Source organism: Oculina patagonica, chromosome 10, assembly GCF_052425735.1.
Source record: "Oculina patagonica isolate OP01 chromosome 10, crgOcupat, whole genome shotgun sequence".
Classification (NCBI taxonomy): Eukaryota; Metazoa; Cnidaria; class Anthozoa; order Scleractinia; family Oculinidae; genus Oculina; species Oculina patagonica.
In genome coordinates, this window is record NC_135767.1 from 17,384,925 (window position 1) to 17,401,330 (window position 16,406).

The 16,406-nt window shown below is 38.7% G+C and overlaps 2 protein-coding genes across 2 annotated transcripts in view; one reads left to right on the forward strand and one right to left on the reverse strand.

The window, feature by feature from the left end:
• Positions 1–16,406, reverse strand: part of LOC144628981 (CUB and sushi domain-containing protein 3-like) — a 732,439-nt gene that overhangs the window by 175,547 nt on the left and 540,486 nt on the right. The gene's annotated exons all lie outside the window — the stretch shown is intronic.
• LOC144628752 (protein bark beetle-like) overlaps positions 1–16,406 on the forward strand; it is a 58,323-nt gene that overhangs the window by 17,818 nt on the left and 24,099 nt on the right. The window contains exons 10-27 of the mRNA XM_078486872.1: positions 397–1,215; positions 1,328–1,422; positions 2,085–2,213; positions 2,308–2,425; positions 2,619–2,797; positions 2,920–3,123; positions 3,249–3,350; positions 3,984–4,272; positions 5,068–5,265; positions 5,459–5,696; positions 7,412–7,571; positions 8,950–9,141; positions 9,373–9,549; positions 11,454–11,552; positions 12,714–12,873; positions 13,549–13,810; positions 14,704–14,731; positions 15,036–15,205. Of these exons, the coding sequence (XP_078342998.1) occupies positions 397–1,215; positions 1,328–1,422; positions 2,085–2,213; positions 2,308–2,425; positions 2,619–2,797; positions 2,920–3,123; positions 3,249–3,350; positions 3,984–4,272; positions 5,068–5,265; positions 5,459–5,696; positions 7,412–7,571; positions 8,950–9,141; positions 9,373–9,549; positions 11,454–11,552; positions 12,714–12,873; positions 13,549–13,810; positions 14,704–14,731; positions 15,036–15,205 (3,619 nt within the window). The remainder of the gene's footprint in view (positions 1–396; positions 1,216–1,327; positions 1,423–2,084; positions 2,214–2,307; positions 2,426–2,618; positions 2,798–2,919; positions 3,124–3,248; positions 3,351–3,983; positions 4,273–5,067; positions 5,266–5,458; positions 5,697–7,411; positions 7,572–8,949; positions 9,142–9,372; positions 9,550–11,453; positions 11,553–12,713; positions 12,874–13,548; positions 13,811–14,703; positions 14,732–15,035; positions 15,206–16,406) is intronic.

A 16,406-nucleotide genomic window follows, 5' to 3' on the forward strand; every position in this document is an offset into this window, starting at 1 on the left:
ATCCTTTTTTCTACGCACGGTTTATCTAGGAATTCAACCGCTCCCTCTTTGTGCTACGCGTTACTCGTAACCTACTTAACGACTAACGAATAATTTTACCGATAAAAATCCGGATCCCATTAGCTATAAGCATCAAATTTCACAAAGCTCGTCTCTGGGCTGTCCATTTATCAGGATACTCCTCTCACACTTTTAGCTTTCCAGTTACTAAAACATGGGGAAAGGCTAGCAAGAGTTAACTAGCTTGTTCCAAAACTAAACTTCAACTTATTTTCTTACATAACGCGTCCTTTCTTTCAATTTATGCTTCTTTTAAGTACTGACTGAGTCATTGTTTCTTTGTTTGTCAATACTCCTTGACAAGAATGTTTTCTAGATCTAACGTTTTTTCTGCAGAACACCGAGTATTTAACAGTGTTTTCCGTGAGAACAGCCATCAAGCGATAAGCTACACTTCTATATCCGATGGTAGCGATGAACGACCTCATTTCATCATCGAACGTTGCAAAATCACTGACACGCCTGCTTCTCCCTCAAACGTGCCTCAAAAGAGTGCTATTTTCATAGATATCCAGGACAACAATTTCACGCTTGCCAACAACTTCATCTCTGGAAATCGCTTAGGCGGGTTTCAAGCGCAGTTAGGACGAAGCGACGCAACAAGCTTACCAAGAAGCTGGATATACGGCAACACGTTCTTCAGTAATGCAAATGAAACAATAATTCTTGAAGACAGAGACGAGTTGGCACGCAATCACAGCTTTGTTTACATCGTTAACAATTCGTTTAGAAGTAACCTGGGTCAGGGAAGTACCATAAAACTTTCTGAGATGCAAAGTGAGATCGTAAATAATTTCTTCTACAACAACTCAGGGTTACACTCCATCGAGTACGACTTTTCCAGCGTTTTGTCCAAAGAACAAAAGTGTGAATTTAACACTTTCTATCTTAATAAAGGACAACACTATGCGACTATCAAGTCCAACGGACCGATGGAATACCACAGAAATAACTTTAAGAATCCGTCCAGTGTTTATGAGTTCAGTTCAACGAAGCAAGCAGTTTTTGATCCGATTGATGCAACGCTAAACTGGTGGGGAGTAGGAATCGAATCTTCAGTTGGTTCGCGAATTTACGAAAAAGGGGATGATTACAAACTGGCCACTGTGAAATTTAAACCTTTCATAAAGTTGCAGCCCAGGAGCATCTTATCCTGTAAGTACAACAGCAAAAAGAATTTTAAAAAAGTAATTGTCGATCTAGTTACAGTCATAACATAACGAGTTGATTTCCAACTGGCTAACCAATCTTACGTCCTTATTTTTAGTTGGCTGTCCTGCTGACTGGCTGAGCGCAAAATCAACGTGCTATGTATTTGGAAGTGGAAGTAGGACATTAAAGGAGGCCAAGGATTATTGTCAGGTATGCAGCTGGGCCAGTGGCTATAGTCAAAGAGGTGGCTAAGAAATTGAACGATGACGCAAAATTTGGAGTACTTGCACTTGCTCCGGAGCCCGTACTTTAGAGCAATTTCCTGTAAAAATCAAGCAAGATGGGAAATGAAAATGTTTGACCCCCATTCAAACTTTGCATGTAGTTAGATATTTAGGGGGATATACAAAAACGTCCCTTATAAGGTTGCAACGTTATTGTTGTCATGACAACACACATTGTTTGTTTGTGTCTCCAAACCTAATTTTTCACTCAGAAATTGCTATGAAATGTGCAAAATGTAAAATACTGTTTCAGGAGTCCAAACAGACAATGGGTGTTGCCATGACAACATGAAGGTTGCAACCTTAAAAATGAGCATTTTTATACATTCCGCCTGAATATCTACTGCATTCAAAGTTTGAGTGGGTGTCAAATATTTTCATTTACCACTTTGTTCCATTCTTAATACAAGGAATTGCTCTTAATGCATCTTTCAAATGAGAATGATCTTTAACTTAAAATTGCTTTAATGTCTAAGACTCCGCAGTTCAGGGAACTACACATAAAAATACCTATGTGAACAGATTTTGCTTCTTATCTATATTGCGCAGTCGAATCGTTTGAATTTTGTATTTCACTTGTATCTAAAGTACTACGGAGGACATGTGGCAACGCCGGCTATACCAGATGATATGGAACTTATCAACATGACAATACAAGCATCAAGACCAGATGGAAAACCACCTGTGCCTATATGGGTGTCAACAGACGCCGACTTGGTATGTGTCTTTATATTATAAAATGCCATTATTTATTGTATTACGCTTATTTATGTAGAGGGAGGCAACTAAAAATTATCTATTTCTTGGACAGGAAGGACAAAATGGTGAGGAGAAGACGGGCCAGCAATGTACCGTGATGACACACAACGGACTTCTGAAAGTTGTTCCGTGCAACAGTCTGTATCCTTTCGTCTGCACAAGAACAACCAGTAAGTCTAATGTGATGAACTTATGCTACATTCCTCGTAGTAATGGTCGTTCAGTAGAACATCGAAGAGTAGGTTTACACTGGAACGAACAATGGGCGATCTTTATATCTTGTAACAAACTAGATTTCATAGTAGGTGTGCTTTAATTTGTTTTATCCTAAAGGTTTGATGAGTATTTTTGGTTCTTTTTTAGTTATTCGCTGTCCAAATGGCTGTTTCCACAATGGTGACTGTGTTGGTGCCACATGTTTCTGCTATCGGGGATGGACTGGACGCGACTGTTCTCAGTTTCATTGTAATGACATACACAACTGTTCTGGCAAAGGTCAATGTGTGGGACCAAATGCGTGCAAGTGTACACCGGGATTTCTCGTAAGTCTTTTAAAACGAAACCGTGTCTACATTGCCTGATGGGAAAAGACATGGCAAACAGCCAGATGCTGGGTTTAATGTTGACATTAAGTAAACATTACTTATAATTTCATTTCTCTCAGGGACGAGGCTGTACCTATTCCTACTGTACCAAGTATCATCGTTGTTGGACTTGTTCCCAGGAGTCAGCGTGTGGCTGGTGCGACAGCTCACAACAATGCATGCCGGGAACGTCTGTTGGGCCTTATGCTAAACAGTGTCCAGATTGGTTTTACTACACTTGCTACACTGTTGGTAGTGTTAACCATTGTTCGAACAAAATACAGGTAACTGACTAACTGGTTCACTAGAGCGGTCGGCATGTAGTTTGAGATTTTAATGAAGGACTGAGAGGGACGGAAGCTAAAAAAAGTTATTATCCTGATAACACACTGCTGTTGTTGTTTTACAGAGGGTCGACTGCACCAGCAGGCAGTGTAACGCCACACAAGAGACAACTACCTCAGAGTCATGTCAGAAATGTGAAGATTTGGAAAAGTGCTATAATTATGTGGTAAGATTGCTACAGAGTATCTTTGTTAACGGTGCGGTGGCCCAACCAGCTAATGAGCTGGTCTTGTACTCCCGATCTTGTAGAGTTATGGGAGTCAAACTCTCATAATTCACTCTGAAATTAAGAATATATGAAATCATATATTTGAACTGCGGATAAGAATTAATGAAGAGAAGATCCTCGTAGTTATGAACACAACTAGTTTAGTTGTGCTCAGAACTGCGAGGATCTTCCCTTCATTAATAATTCTCTTTGTCTTTTACCAATAAACAAGGCACTTCACTCTCTGCACCTCTCTCTACTTTGGTGTACCTGACAAAAGCCTGGGACTCACCTGAGTGCGATGGGCTATAATTCCATCGAAAAGGAGTGGCATATCTCCAGTCATTATGAGGGAAAGTCAAGGGGGAGGGAGTGGGGTGAGGGAGTTGTAGACTGTGATGGACTACCATCCCATCAAGGATAGTAGCATTGCGCTTAGTCGCTTTATGCTACAAAAAAAAGAACTTAAGCACTGAAACAGAATACCTTTCTTGCTCTCCGGATCCTTGCATTAGAAAAGAGATTTTAACCTATTTAGGGAACATACCAATTTCCTGAACTGACAAAGAAAGCTCTTTGCTAAATTAACAGGAACAGGGAAAATGCAGAGCGTGGAATGAAACACGTTGCCCTCATGGTTTGGTACAAGTGGATTTCACAGATCCAAACCGAATAAATAACACTATGCTACAAAGCAATGTCAAGGTCATCGATCCTAACACCACCATCATTTACAGTTGTCCTGTCATTCTTCCTGGGCATGACGATGCAACAACGGTGTTCGTTGTTCCTAGTGGTCTGAAAATCAACGTTGGTGATGTGTTGTCTAGTGCACAAGCTGGCGGCGTGATGCACAAAGTTAACGACACTACAACTATAGGTAGGATTTGTTTACGTAAATACGATTAGATGTATATGAACCACAACTAGTTATTGTCTTAACTTAACTCATGGGCGTTCCCAAAAAGGGGGGCGGTCTATCACGTCCGAAAGCAGGTCGTTATACATGCCCAGCCGTTCAGAACGAATGTGTATGCCACGTTCAAGAAGGAAACATTACTTGAAGAACCTTTCATTTTAACTCTGCCCTTTCCTTGACTTTCCTAAGGATTTTTTTCTCAATTCTTGTCTTTTTTAGTATTTAAAAATCGAAATGGGGGAGGGGGCGCCACCCCTAGAACCCTCCCCTGGAGCAACCCTGAAACTTTTTCAAGTGAGGGAGGATCTTTGAAACGCTTGCTGGGGTTGATAAAAGCAGCGTTACCTAATCCAGGATTATAGTGAGTTTTGATTTTTTAAAAAGTTTCAGTGAGGCTTTCTGTTTACATTTTCTTTCCTTCAGTTTTGACATTGACTTAATCTTAAACTTAAACTTAAACTCAATCTTAAACTCCACAAAACATAAGCAGTAAAAACAATTCTATACCAGGGAAATTGAACTGTCGATCAACTTTTAATTCTGGCTTTCGAACAAACCTGCCCTACGCCCAATACAGCGGAGTTGGAATCCAGAGCGAAAGTGTTTTCTCCTCTTGGATCTTTGGCGCTGAAAAAAAAAATCGTTAATTCCTGTTCTTTAGCGCTATTAGGCAGTGCAGTGAAGCACTGTTTTGTTTCTGTTTTGGAAATGGAATTATTTGTGGACTCTAAATGTTTCTTTTTTGACAATCTACAGGGCCTTTCACGATAGTAATTGGAACACCTTCGAAGATTGAGGACGTCATTCAGTATGCGGATTTTACTGAGAAGGTTTCTCCGGTTGAGCTGGATGACGAGACTACATTGGATGAGGAACCAAACTTAGATAATTTGTATGGCCTCGTGGATGGAAATATTACGTTGAACAATACAGTTGTTCATGTAGTGCCTGCGAGTGAGTTTCATAAAAAGCAACTCAGTTTCTCCTGTTTTTCGTCGGCATAAATGTACAGTAACGTAAATACAAAACTGCTAAAACTTTACTGGTGCTAAATATGGAACTGCTAGAATTTTAATGAAGGGTAGAATTCCTGTGGACTTACACAATTTTGCTGGGCTAATATGTTTTCCTTGAACTTGATTTTCAGACACGTCGGTTTTTAAGTGCGTGGGGCATATTTACAAAGTGGATGACGATTTGGTATTCTCTCAGTTTCTGGTGATAAGCAAACATCACGTGATAAGCGTTAGGCCAGGAGATGTTGTGGTCTCTGCACAAAGTCACGGGTTTATCGAGAAGGTGGTCAGAATCAATCAAACTTCAGATATGATGTTTATTGAAACAGAGCTTGAAAGGTGCACAGAGAACTCTACCTGGACAGACAAGTAAGGGAACAATGGTTTACATCTGCATCTCATTGACTAGAAACCTAATGAATACTTTTACATGAGCCACCAAAATGATAGTTTTGTCAGATTTTATAATGATGTTATCCATTTTTTTATAATATTGTTTTATATTTTTACTACAATATATCTGTCTTGATTTATGAAAAAGTGGCTATCGGGCTGTTAGGAAAATGAACGGGGTTGAGAATTTTTTTAAGGACATGGGAGATTATTTGGCTTACTTTCAATGGAAATAAAGTGATTTAAATTTTATACTCATGGCTTTTATCCCTTCTTCTTCCCCCCTCCACCCTCCTTCCATTTAATTTTGGTTAGTTGACCCCAGGCTCCAACTCGCCATATCTACCGAACTTTGAATTCTAATGGCGCGCGCTGACTTGTAGAACAGAGGTGATCTAGTTTTTCATTTTTGCTGTCTAAGAGAAGTTTGCCGGAGGACATCATAAAGGGTGGAAGTCTATTGATTTGCAAGTTATGCGTCGGCTATTATCGACTACCTTATACAAAACGTTAACGGATTGAACACTTGACTCGCTACGTTGTGCAAGGTATAGATAATGAAGTGCTTGCTTTAGACAGCAAAGATCTTTAGCCACATCAACTAGGACTCGAAACTAGACTTTAGGGCTGATGTGAAGGCGGTCATGACGATATTTGGCTTGAACTTTTCCGTGGCTGAAGACTTAAAAATATTCTGTTGTAATGTCCGGAGGTATTGGTTCCCTTTTTAACGATTTTTTCCACATCCGGGGTATTACATTGTGAATAAGATGAGAAAGTTGCAAAGAGGGCAGCTGATGGTCGAAAGGAAATCACTTCAAACCCTTATGTGAGTAGAATTCTCTTCATTTGATGATTATTTTGCCGTTTGGCTGAGCTAGCAATCAGAGCGTTCTGTGATTTGTTAGTGAGAAGCAAATCGATATGTATGGTTTTCTGGCCCACAATTGACATGAACTATGACCGAATCGTTCCGCTGAGTCATGAATTATTTAGTTATTTTAATCCCGAATTCCTTGAAAATGAAGCGAGCGTCGATGTAAAATGCTTTCTGATAATTCATTTTTAGACCATGCATGGATTTACAAAGCTTCAGTCCATCTCTCGCTCTGGCGCTTTTAAACTTTGTTTTCATTTGATGTTATTTCATGTTGTAAACAAATTAAATTGGTAGAATTCATGATTTGAACAAAATGCCGTAATTGCAGTCTTTTTGGTTCATATAGAGATATATGAGAGTAATTCACGTTGAAACTGAGCTATAACTAGTCGATTCATTCAAAGCTCCTTGCAAAAATATGGCTTTAGAACTAGAGCTGTGTCAAAAATTTTTAGACACCTTTTATTAAATCAATACAGATATTTTTATTCATATATGCACACTTCTTACTCCATTAAATTGTATACTAATTTTTGGTTCTGAAATCCTGTTGTAATTCTTTTCCAAAAACAGTAATAAAGTCTATTATTATTAACTATTATTATCATTATTATTATTATTATTATTATTATTATTATTATTATTATTATTATTATAAAGCTTTCTAGCAACTTATGCGCTTCACATTGAGAGATAACATATAGTAACCTGTCTGAAAAAAGGTTATGAAGCTGGAATTAACGTTATCTTGTAGGAAGAATTCAAGTGTTTTTTTCTTGACAGTTGGTGTTGTTCCTTGTTTGTTTTTAAGGTTTAAGCCACGTCTGCCTGATTCACCATCTGAAGATGACGTGGTCTGTACCGGGGGCGATAACAGTTATGGCTTGATAATAACTGAACCTGACGGTCAACAACAGATATCAGTTAATGATTCCATCATAGGAAGGAGAAGTCATCCCTTTATCTCAATGGTGAAGAATATCTTCTATTATTTTATTAAATCCATTAAAATGAAACTAATACATCCTTTCTTGATAACCCATGCCAAAGTTGTTGCACCAAGGCAATCACTACGTTCGCGCTAATTGTTTATGCGCATCCTTACTGCGCACGTAATTCATATCGCAACGTCATGCCACGTCATGCACGAGCGCGCGCGCTGAGAAAACTATCTAAGCACATATAGGGTGGGTAGCCGTTCTGCTCACTTCACTTGGAGTTTGCTCTCTTAAATGGTCGGTGACCCCTACTTTTTTCTTAACGGATTACTTTTTTTAATTAATATCTACGTTTTGCGAGAAAATGAAAAAATCTATCGAGTGGAAGTTTGTTTTTATTGTCCGACTGACGTTTGAATTACGCTTTTTGAGCTTTTCGTTTTGCCGTACGACAGTTTTTAATGCCTTTTTTCAGGGTCAAGTCTTACAAAAAGGATATAACACGATGAATTATTTATGTAACAGACACCCTTCTACAAAATGTGACTAAGATCGTTTGCATCAGTTCACTAATCTTCGATATTTTTAACTACATCCTTGTAATCACTGCTGAATTACGCGCGCCAATTTTTCAAAATCAGAGTAGTTTTCCACACGATTTATCTCTGAAACAAAGTCGGTGACCCCAACTTTTTTTACATTTCTGACACAAGTTATTCATTATCTGGCAGCAGTAAAAATTTTAAAAAAATCTATCGAGTAGAAAATTTTGGCGCGAACGTCCTTAAGTTGGTGAACAGCGCTCGAAAAGTGGCTTAGTTACTTTCAAAAGCGCTTTTTTTACCTCCAAGACTCGAGTTTTAAGTGTACACCTTTTAAGGTTTCCTTGGGTCTAATTTCAGTTTCCGAGAGCAACAAGTATGAGTAGAATATTTATTCGAAATAATTCTGAGGCTGGCATATGTTTGAAATGAGTGTAAATGGGGCTTGAGGGAAAATTTAGAGTCACAGAGTAAATTATAACAATTTAGCAATAGGTTCAGACAAAATATTGTGTCGCGGAAGTTAAGTTAACTTAAGGCAAAATTCTACTTTCTGAGCCTTTAAGCGCGAAATAAAGCAAAAACTACGAAGATTTCTGAAGGCTCCACGAAAACGTTTCCACAATGACCGCGCGCTGGAATAGAAGGTATGGAACGGGCTCTGAGTTTTTTGACGTCTCTTTACGATTATGCAGGCCAAAAATAAGCATTTTTTATCTTAAAATATCTCTGCGGTGCCAAGTCCAATTATTTTGAAACTACTGAATGTTTATTTGGTTCTTAATTAGCACTTTGGTTTAAAATAAAATGAAAAAAAAAAGAACGAAATTTGGTTTCATTTGACCTTAAAATATCACAATTTTTTGTAGGTGGTGGAATCACATGTGACTAAAGACTTCATGCTGATTGAAGTTCTACCAGTTCAGTCCGTTTTAAACGGCACAGCTGTTGCCATCGTTAGTCTAGACCAGCTACACAAGGAGCACAGAAGGCACAAGAGGGACATCCTGAAAGAGAAAATAAGATTTAGCAAGAGTCGTCAAACGGAAGCAAAGATCCCGGTGAGTAAGTGTCCAAGTTGGAGAAAAAAATGAGATTATAGTATGTCAGTGGGTAACTGACCGACAAGCGAAGAGAAGCACCTTTTGACGGACCTACTTATTGGTTGACTGTCTGACCGTCTGACTGACTTGCTGACTGGTTAATTGACTGACTGAAGCACTAGGTTTATCGCTTTAAACTGACACGCTTCGTTCATACTCATTCACATATGTGTTTGCTTTTATGTCCAGCTTATATCGTCAAAGTACATAGATGGTTACATAAGTTTCAAGGAGACGTTCAAAATGTATGCAGACTTTATTATATCCATGGGCATGTTTACAAGACGCGATGAAAACGGTAACATGAAAACAAAAGACGCGTTTATTGGATTGGAAATGGTGGGTAAAGCGACATACGACGCAGAGGTACAATTAGCAATCGGGTATGTAATGAAGATTTATCACTTACAAGGCATCTAACTTCGTTGTCATTGTCGGGGTTAACGTCATTGCTCAGCTGTTTTTCCCACAGTACCGTTAACTCAAGTGAAACGTTTAGAAAAGGTTTTCAGTTTTTGTATTCTATTTCTTTAAGAAAACAATACAAGGAAAAAAAGATAAATCACCCTTTTATTATGATCATCAAAATATAAATCCTTTTTGCTCACGCCATCATTAAGTCAAAAGCTCGTTCGTGCTAGTTGTATAAGTTTCTGTTGAGTCAAAGAAGTACGACTTTGAGTGCGTGCTTTATAACAAGGTGTTTTCTAAATTCTTTAAACGCAATGGGCCTAACGAGACAGCGTTTGGCCTTGTTCGCTCGCGAGAAGTATCCCATATCGTATATCTAGTGTAACGCTGCAACGCGACTTTTGTAAACAATCATTCAACACGGAAGTTGTCAGCTAGCGTTATTGTTTTTGACAAACTTCCAGAAAATTATGAAAAACCCCTTGGGAAACGTTATCGCTTCTGCATGAATTGCGTGTCGTTTATTTTTAATTATAAAATGTCCGAGTATTTGCGCGTGCTGTGATTGGTCAGTTTGACTTCATTATTGAAGAAATAAAAAACGCGCCCGAGTGCATTATTGAGTTATATAAGCACGCGGGAATTTTTAAGAACACGAGAGAAGTGCATAGAGAAGCACGAGGCGTAGCCGAGTGCTTCTCGCACTTCTCGAGTGTTCTTAAAAATTCCCAAGTGCTTATATAACTCAATAATGCACGAGGAGAAAGTTTTTTATTTCTTTTATGAAATGTTAAAGAAATTGCGCGCGCTTAAACTCGTGACGTAAGTAGCGTGCATTATAACTCAATAAAGCACGCGCGTGACGTATGCAGCGTGCTTTATGGGATTATAATGAGTTCGAATTGACCAATCACAGCGCGCGCAATTCCTCGACCATTTTATAAAACTCAATAAAGCACGCTGCATACGTCACGCGCGTGCTTTATTGAGTTATAATGCACGCTGCTTACGTCACGAGTTTTAGCGCGCGCAATTTCTTTAACATTTCATAAAAGAAATAAAAAACTTTCTCCTCGTGCATTGTTGAGTTATATAAGCACTTGGGAAATTTTAAGAACACTCGAGAAGTGCGAGAAGCACTCGGCTACGCCTCGTGCTTCTCTATGCACTTCACTCGTGTTCTTAAAAATTCCCGCGTGCTTATATAACTCAACAATTCACTCGGGTGCGTTTTTTATTTCTTTATGAGATACCATACACTCAAGGTTTTTCTTATTAAAAAAATTGATATAAAGATAAGGGTAAGGGCTTCGTAAATGCACCAAGACTGACTTAGGTAACACCAGTTGTGCAACAGTGACCCTCTGTTATCTGCCAAAAGGCACTGAAAAGTTATATTTGAAAGTTCATTAATTAATTTATTGCCAACTGTGTCGCACTATAATTTAAAGGAGAGCTATTTCATTACAAGTGTGCAGATTTCTCCTAAACTAATCCAACTGGTATAGAGGTATTGGAAGGAGTGGATTCATCCGTCTTTTTTCCTTTTTAGTAAACATCGTAGATTCCAAAAAAAGTGGCCAATTGTGGGACCTGTTCAGTTAGGACGGAGGTTTTGCATTCGCATCCATTTTTTGTGTATTCCATGTGCCTTTTTCTTCGATCTGGACTTCCAAGTAGCCTTAAATGTTTTGGTAAGACTTACGTTACTCAAAGTTTAAAGTTAGGTACCTATACGTATAAACACAAAACAATTATGTGTATGTTATCCAACAAGGCAATTTTTGTGGCCTGTTGTTGCTCAATGCATTTGTTTACAAATATTTTACACTGTCGTTTTTGTTATTACTGATAACCAGGGAAAGGCTTCTGTGTCGCTGACACTTAGGAGTTCAGCTCGGTTAAAAATGGGTGGCTCCTGCACAAGACTTAGTGGATGTCAAATCATTTCACCTGAAGTGAGTACTGGAAACTAATGTCAGTTGAATAAAATACAAAACAAAAATAAATATAATCAAACCAAAGCGAGGAGCGATGGACCGGGATGCTTGGGGGGTGCTCCTACTCCCATAAAAGTAGGATAGGTGTGTGCCGCAATCGATCTGACCCTATTTAAGGATAGAAAAAAAATCGAATAATGTTATTTTTGTAAGGCCCAAAGGAAAAGTGAAACAACAGCTAAGAATTGTGTGAACGGGCCGTTTTTCATTTTTTCTCAGTGTAGTATAGAAGATTTAACGAGTACTTCAATAATATCAAACCAGACTTTTTGTTTACCTGTACAATTACGCACTGCAATTTATTAGCTAATCAATTTAAGAAAAATCATAGCGGCATCACAATGCCGTATGCCCTCTTTGAGGACTGAGTAGGAAAAAAACATACCCTATACCTCAGCACATGTCTATAAAGCCCATATATGGGTGTATCCCTCCGCCCCCAGGGACTGGAACACATGAGCGGGAGGAGTGGGTTTGCTGAACTTCTCAATTCATACAAATTCAATGTAAGATTATCAAGTTCAGTGTAATTTTTTTTAAAAAAGATAGTTATATAGTTTTTTCGTATACGTTATGGTACCTTAAGGTCGGGGCACATGTACACTAGGCGACAAGTCGCTGCAATATGTCACGGCGACAAGTTGCTGCAACATGTTGCCTCGTGTGACATGGTGCATTTTTGCGACAATCTTTGTCGCTACGATTAGTCGCACGAATTCAAGTGCCTTGTCGCAGCGACTCGTTTCGAAGCACCACACACGGAGCGACTTGTCGCAGAGACCTGTCGCTGCGACTTGTCGCCTAGTGTGTCCCGACCTTTAGAAACGTGATGCCGTATTTCCACTATCAACCACTCGCCCTCGCTTTAGCGCCCTTCCTCAAATCAAGGAACACATAGAATCAACATTTTTTTAAAAAAGAATGCAACCCATCCCAACCCTTGAAGAGGGACTCAAAAGAGCTTAACTAATAGAGCTGGTCCAACCATGGAGAATGACAACGACGTAAAGTAACCCGAAATTTGAAATAGGCACCCGAACGATTAAAACGAGGAAATACGGTATATAAATCCAACCAACTCACTCGAATCATATCTTTTTTGTTACTTACTTTTTTCAGTACAGGATTGAAAGTCGCATTGACAAAAAACAAGCAAGAGTTCAACTTGAAGTATCTGGGGAGTTTAAACTCACTCCTAAAGTCACACTCAAGGTCCCGTTTCTGCCGAAATATTTGAACAAGATGGTGAATAGGTACACCAAATTGTTCGAAAAAAACCGTAAGTATTTTTTATTGCCTTGCTTTTCTAAGGAACTTGTTGGCCAACGTTTCATAACACAGGGAAAACCCGAAGTAGGATAGCATAACATCCATGAAAGAGTACTAATTCGTGCATTTGAGCCTGGATTAACTGCCTATTCTGTAACGTACGAATAACTTAGCCCACCTAAACATGGAGTTCTCGTTAGCGACCAATTCCCCCCACAGGGGGCCCATACAAGGGGCGTGACTGTTTGTACGTTCGAAAAATAAAGAAATGTATGGGGATATTGAAAGGGTCTTATTATCGTAAACCGATTTCGAGTAATCTATGTCTAAGGTCAAATAAACGTAAACTTACCTCACCTGTTGTCGGTTGTTGTTATTGAGCCTCCAAATGGCGAATTTGGGCTTCAACGCAAAACCCTCTTCGCCGCTTGTATGGCTCCCCTGTGTTCCCCCTCCCCATAAGCTAACACCAAGTCGTGACATTTTAGGTGTCACCTACCATAGTCACCACTTAAGACGTCACTTATCTGGTAGAATTTCATTCCCAATTTCACGAATAACCTTTGAGGGGTTTAGCATTTTAAAATTCATTTCGCTTATCAGCAATTATGTTCTATTATATATTCGAGTTTTACAAACCTAGACTGCACGACGGATATTAATTTTTATTTATTCTTTTCTACAGTTGGTCTTAGTCCTGGCACTCTATCAAGTAGCGGTGATAACTCAATTCTTCGAGTCAGTGTCGAGGCTCCCTACACACTAAAGCTCGCTTATACAACCTGCGTCGACAAATGTCTGAAGAAAGACAACAAGAAACCCAACGAGTTATCCATCGAGGGCGGAATATTGGAACTTGTCGGGAAAGTAGAGATTGGCTTCGGAAAAGTGAAACATGAGTTGCCAGCTTTGAATGCTAAGCTGAGCGGTCTAGGGCACAAAAAAAGGTTTGTTCAACATTATCAGCATTTATCCTCTTTTTGGACACTTCGATGAACTAGACTCTTTATAAGTCGCGATAATACGCGAATAGTTTAAACGAATGCCCTCCCCCACTAAAAAAGATTTTTTTGTTAACATTCTCGACTCCACAGCTCTTTCGCGCATGTGCGCCGGAGAAGAAAGAGTTTGGGGAACCCTGGAACAGAGTCTGTTGATTTTCGGTTGCAATAATGAAAACGCATTTGATTGGCCAATCTGCTACGCGCGGAAATTTGGACGTACTATTCAACTGTCTAATGATTAGAGTGTCTGGTATTAATGCAAATTTAGATTGTGTAATGAAATTGTAATATTTGTTGGTTTTGGACATTTATCTGTCTATAGACAGCGTCAAAAGATTCAATTTACAAATAAAATAATCAATTTACAAATGGAATTCTTCAGGTATTTTGACTATGAAAAGGAGGTAAACAATCTAAAACTTTTGAATAGGAGTATGGAGTAGGCAAAGAGGAACACCTATTTAGAGGGGCCTGAAGAGGAAAAATGGGAACTGGGATTTGGGCAAATTTTCATTGGGAGAATGGGATATGAGTCAGTGGGATTGGGAATCACAAACAAAAACAACAAAGCAACTGGAACTGGTATTTGGGAAAATTTGGGAAAACAATAGGCTGGGAAACGGGATTGGGCAAAATTGGGCTGAACAATGGGATTTATATTCCCCACCCCCTCCCCCCTTTCAGGACCCTCTATTTACTGACCACGCGAGACTTAACCATGAGCTAAGTCATCTATCTGTTTACTATCAATTTAGGAGTTGCAGAAATGACTGAACACTAAATTTGAGACACTATTATAATGTACTCAATCGAATGCTTTTGTGTTCTGTTTTCAGCTTTTGCTTACCATGTGGAATTTTTAAGGTAAGGCTATTCTGCTTTTTCATCGTACTTGCTAGCGATATACGTTAGACATATCTTTTTAAGCATTTGGTTTCTTAGGTAGTTAACGTCCGTCTTGTTACTGTTTGTTAATCTTGCACTTAATCTTTTAATTATTAAGTCCGCAAATAAATTACTCCATATTATTATTATTTATTATTACTGTTATTATTATTATTATTTTAAATTAACTCAACTTAATTGAGAAAAGAACCAAATTCCTTATAATTTAATCTGTGAGACTCGAATCATGAGAATTTTGACTTTTTAACTTGCTTCTTTTTAGCCTGCTTGCGGATGTCCCACAACTCCACCACCGACAACGGCTACTCCCACTCCTACGGCTACTACCACTCCCACGGATTATTCTAATCCCACAACCACCCCTTCCCCTTGTGAATGTGCTGACGGTAAAATGGGAATAACTAATAAGGCAGGAAACTGTGACTGTCCTCCGTAAGTATATAATTTAATTAGTGTCTGTTTAAAAAATCGTTCACTCAATATGTTCTAGGAGGTGAAGTGGCCTTATAGTGCCCTGGAATGTGACCGAGCGGTCCAGGTTTGAGTCCTGGCTGGCTCATTGTGTTATGTTCTTTTATGTTTGGGCAATGCACTTAGCTCACCCAGGAGGATAAAAGGTTAATGACGGGGAAAATGATTGGATTAACGCTGAGATAAAGAAGCGTTCCGTCCAGATGGGAGTATAAATAATCCGAATCACTTCATGCTACAAAACCCGGAGGTAAGAGCTATACTGGCCTGATGGACGATCACAATGCTGGAACGCAGACTTATCTTTTACCCTACCTTAATGAGGCTCGATGTAGTTTTTTTAGCCCTAGGGTGGTCGTTTTGAAAATGAAAATTAGCTAGGAAGCCAATGTTCGATTTTTGCCAAAATACACCAAAATGATCAAATATGACCAAAGTTTAATTTTTTACTGGTCACTTAGTCACAAAGGTTGCCATAGCAACGATTGTCGTTTTAGAGGGTTTTTCGTGAAAAACGCATAGTCTTTTTGCATTGTAAATTCTTATCTGCTCTTCGAAAATCGGTAATAAAATCACTCATGAACTTTGAGCCTGTGCTGTGTGTTCTCGGAAATTTTCGGTAGTCTTCGGAAATCTTCCAAAATCGGGAATCGTCGGAAAATGGACGAAAACTTCTTGATATACTAAACAAAATAATATTGCCCTTTTGGAGCCGTTTTTGTTTCTTTCTGGATAAAATTTACTGTTACAGTGATTGTTTTACTGTTAGTGTTAAAATGTCTAAAATTTAACAAATTAAAGCAAAAACTCTCTCACTTTTAGTTAATGGTCTTTGATCGTGTAAGTATTTATATTTCACTTTGAATAATTGCGCTCAAATACTACGAAACAATTTAAAAGCGCCGATTTCACATTAAAACGGGATTTTTCTGAAAACTTCATTCTTGATTTACTTGAAAACGCTCTTACAGGTTTTTTTAAAAAATGTCGTCAACAGTTAGTCAGTCTACTAAACTTTGACTATCAAAAAATGAATACCAAGAGTCAATCTAGTTTCGAGAAAATTAGGCTTGTTTGAAAACAAAAGAAAACGACAATCTTTGCTATGGTAACCTTTGTGACTAAGCGACCAGTAAAAAAATTAAACTTTGGTCATATTTGA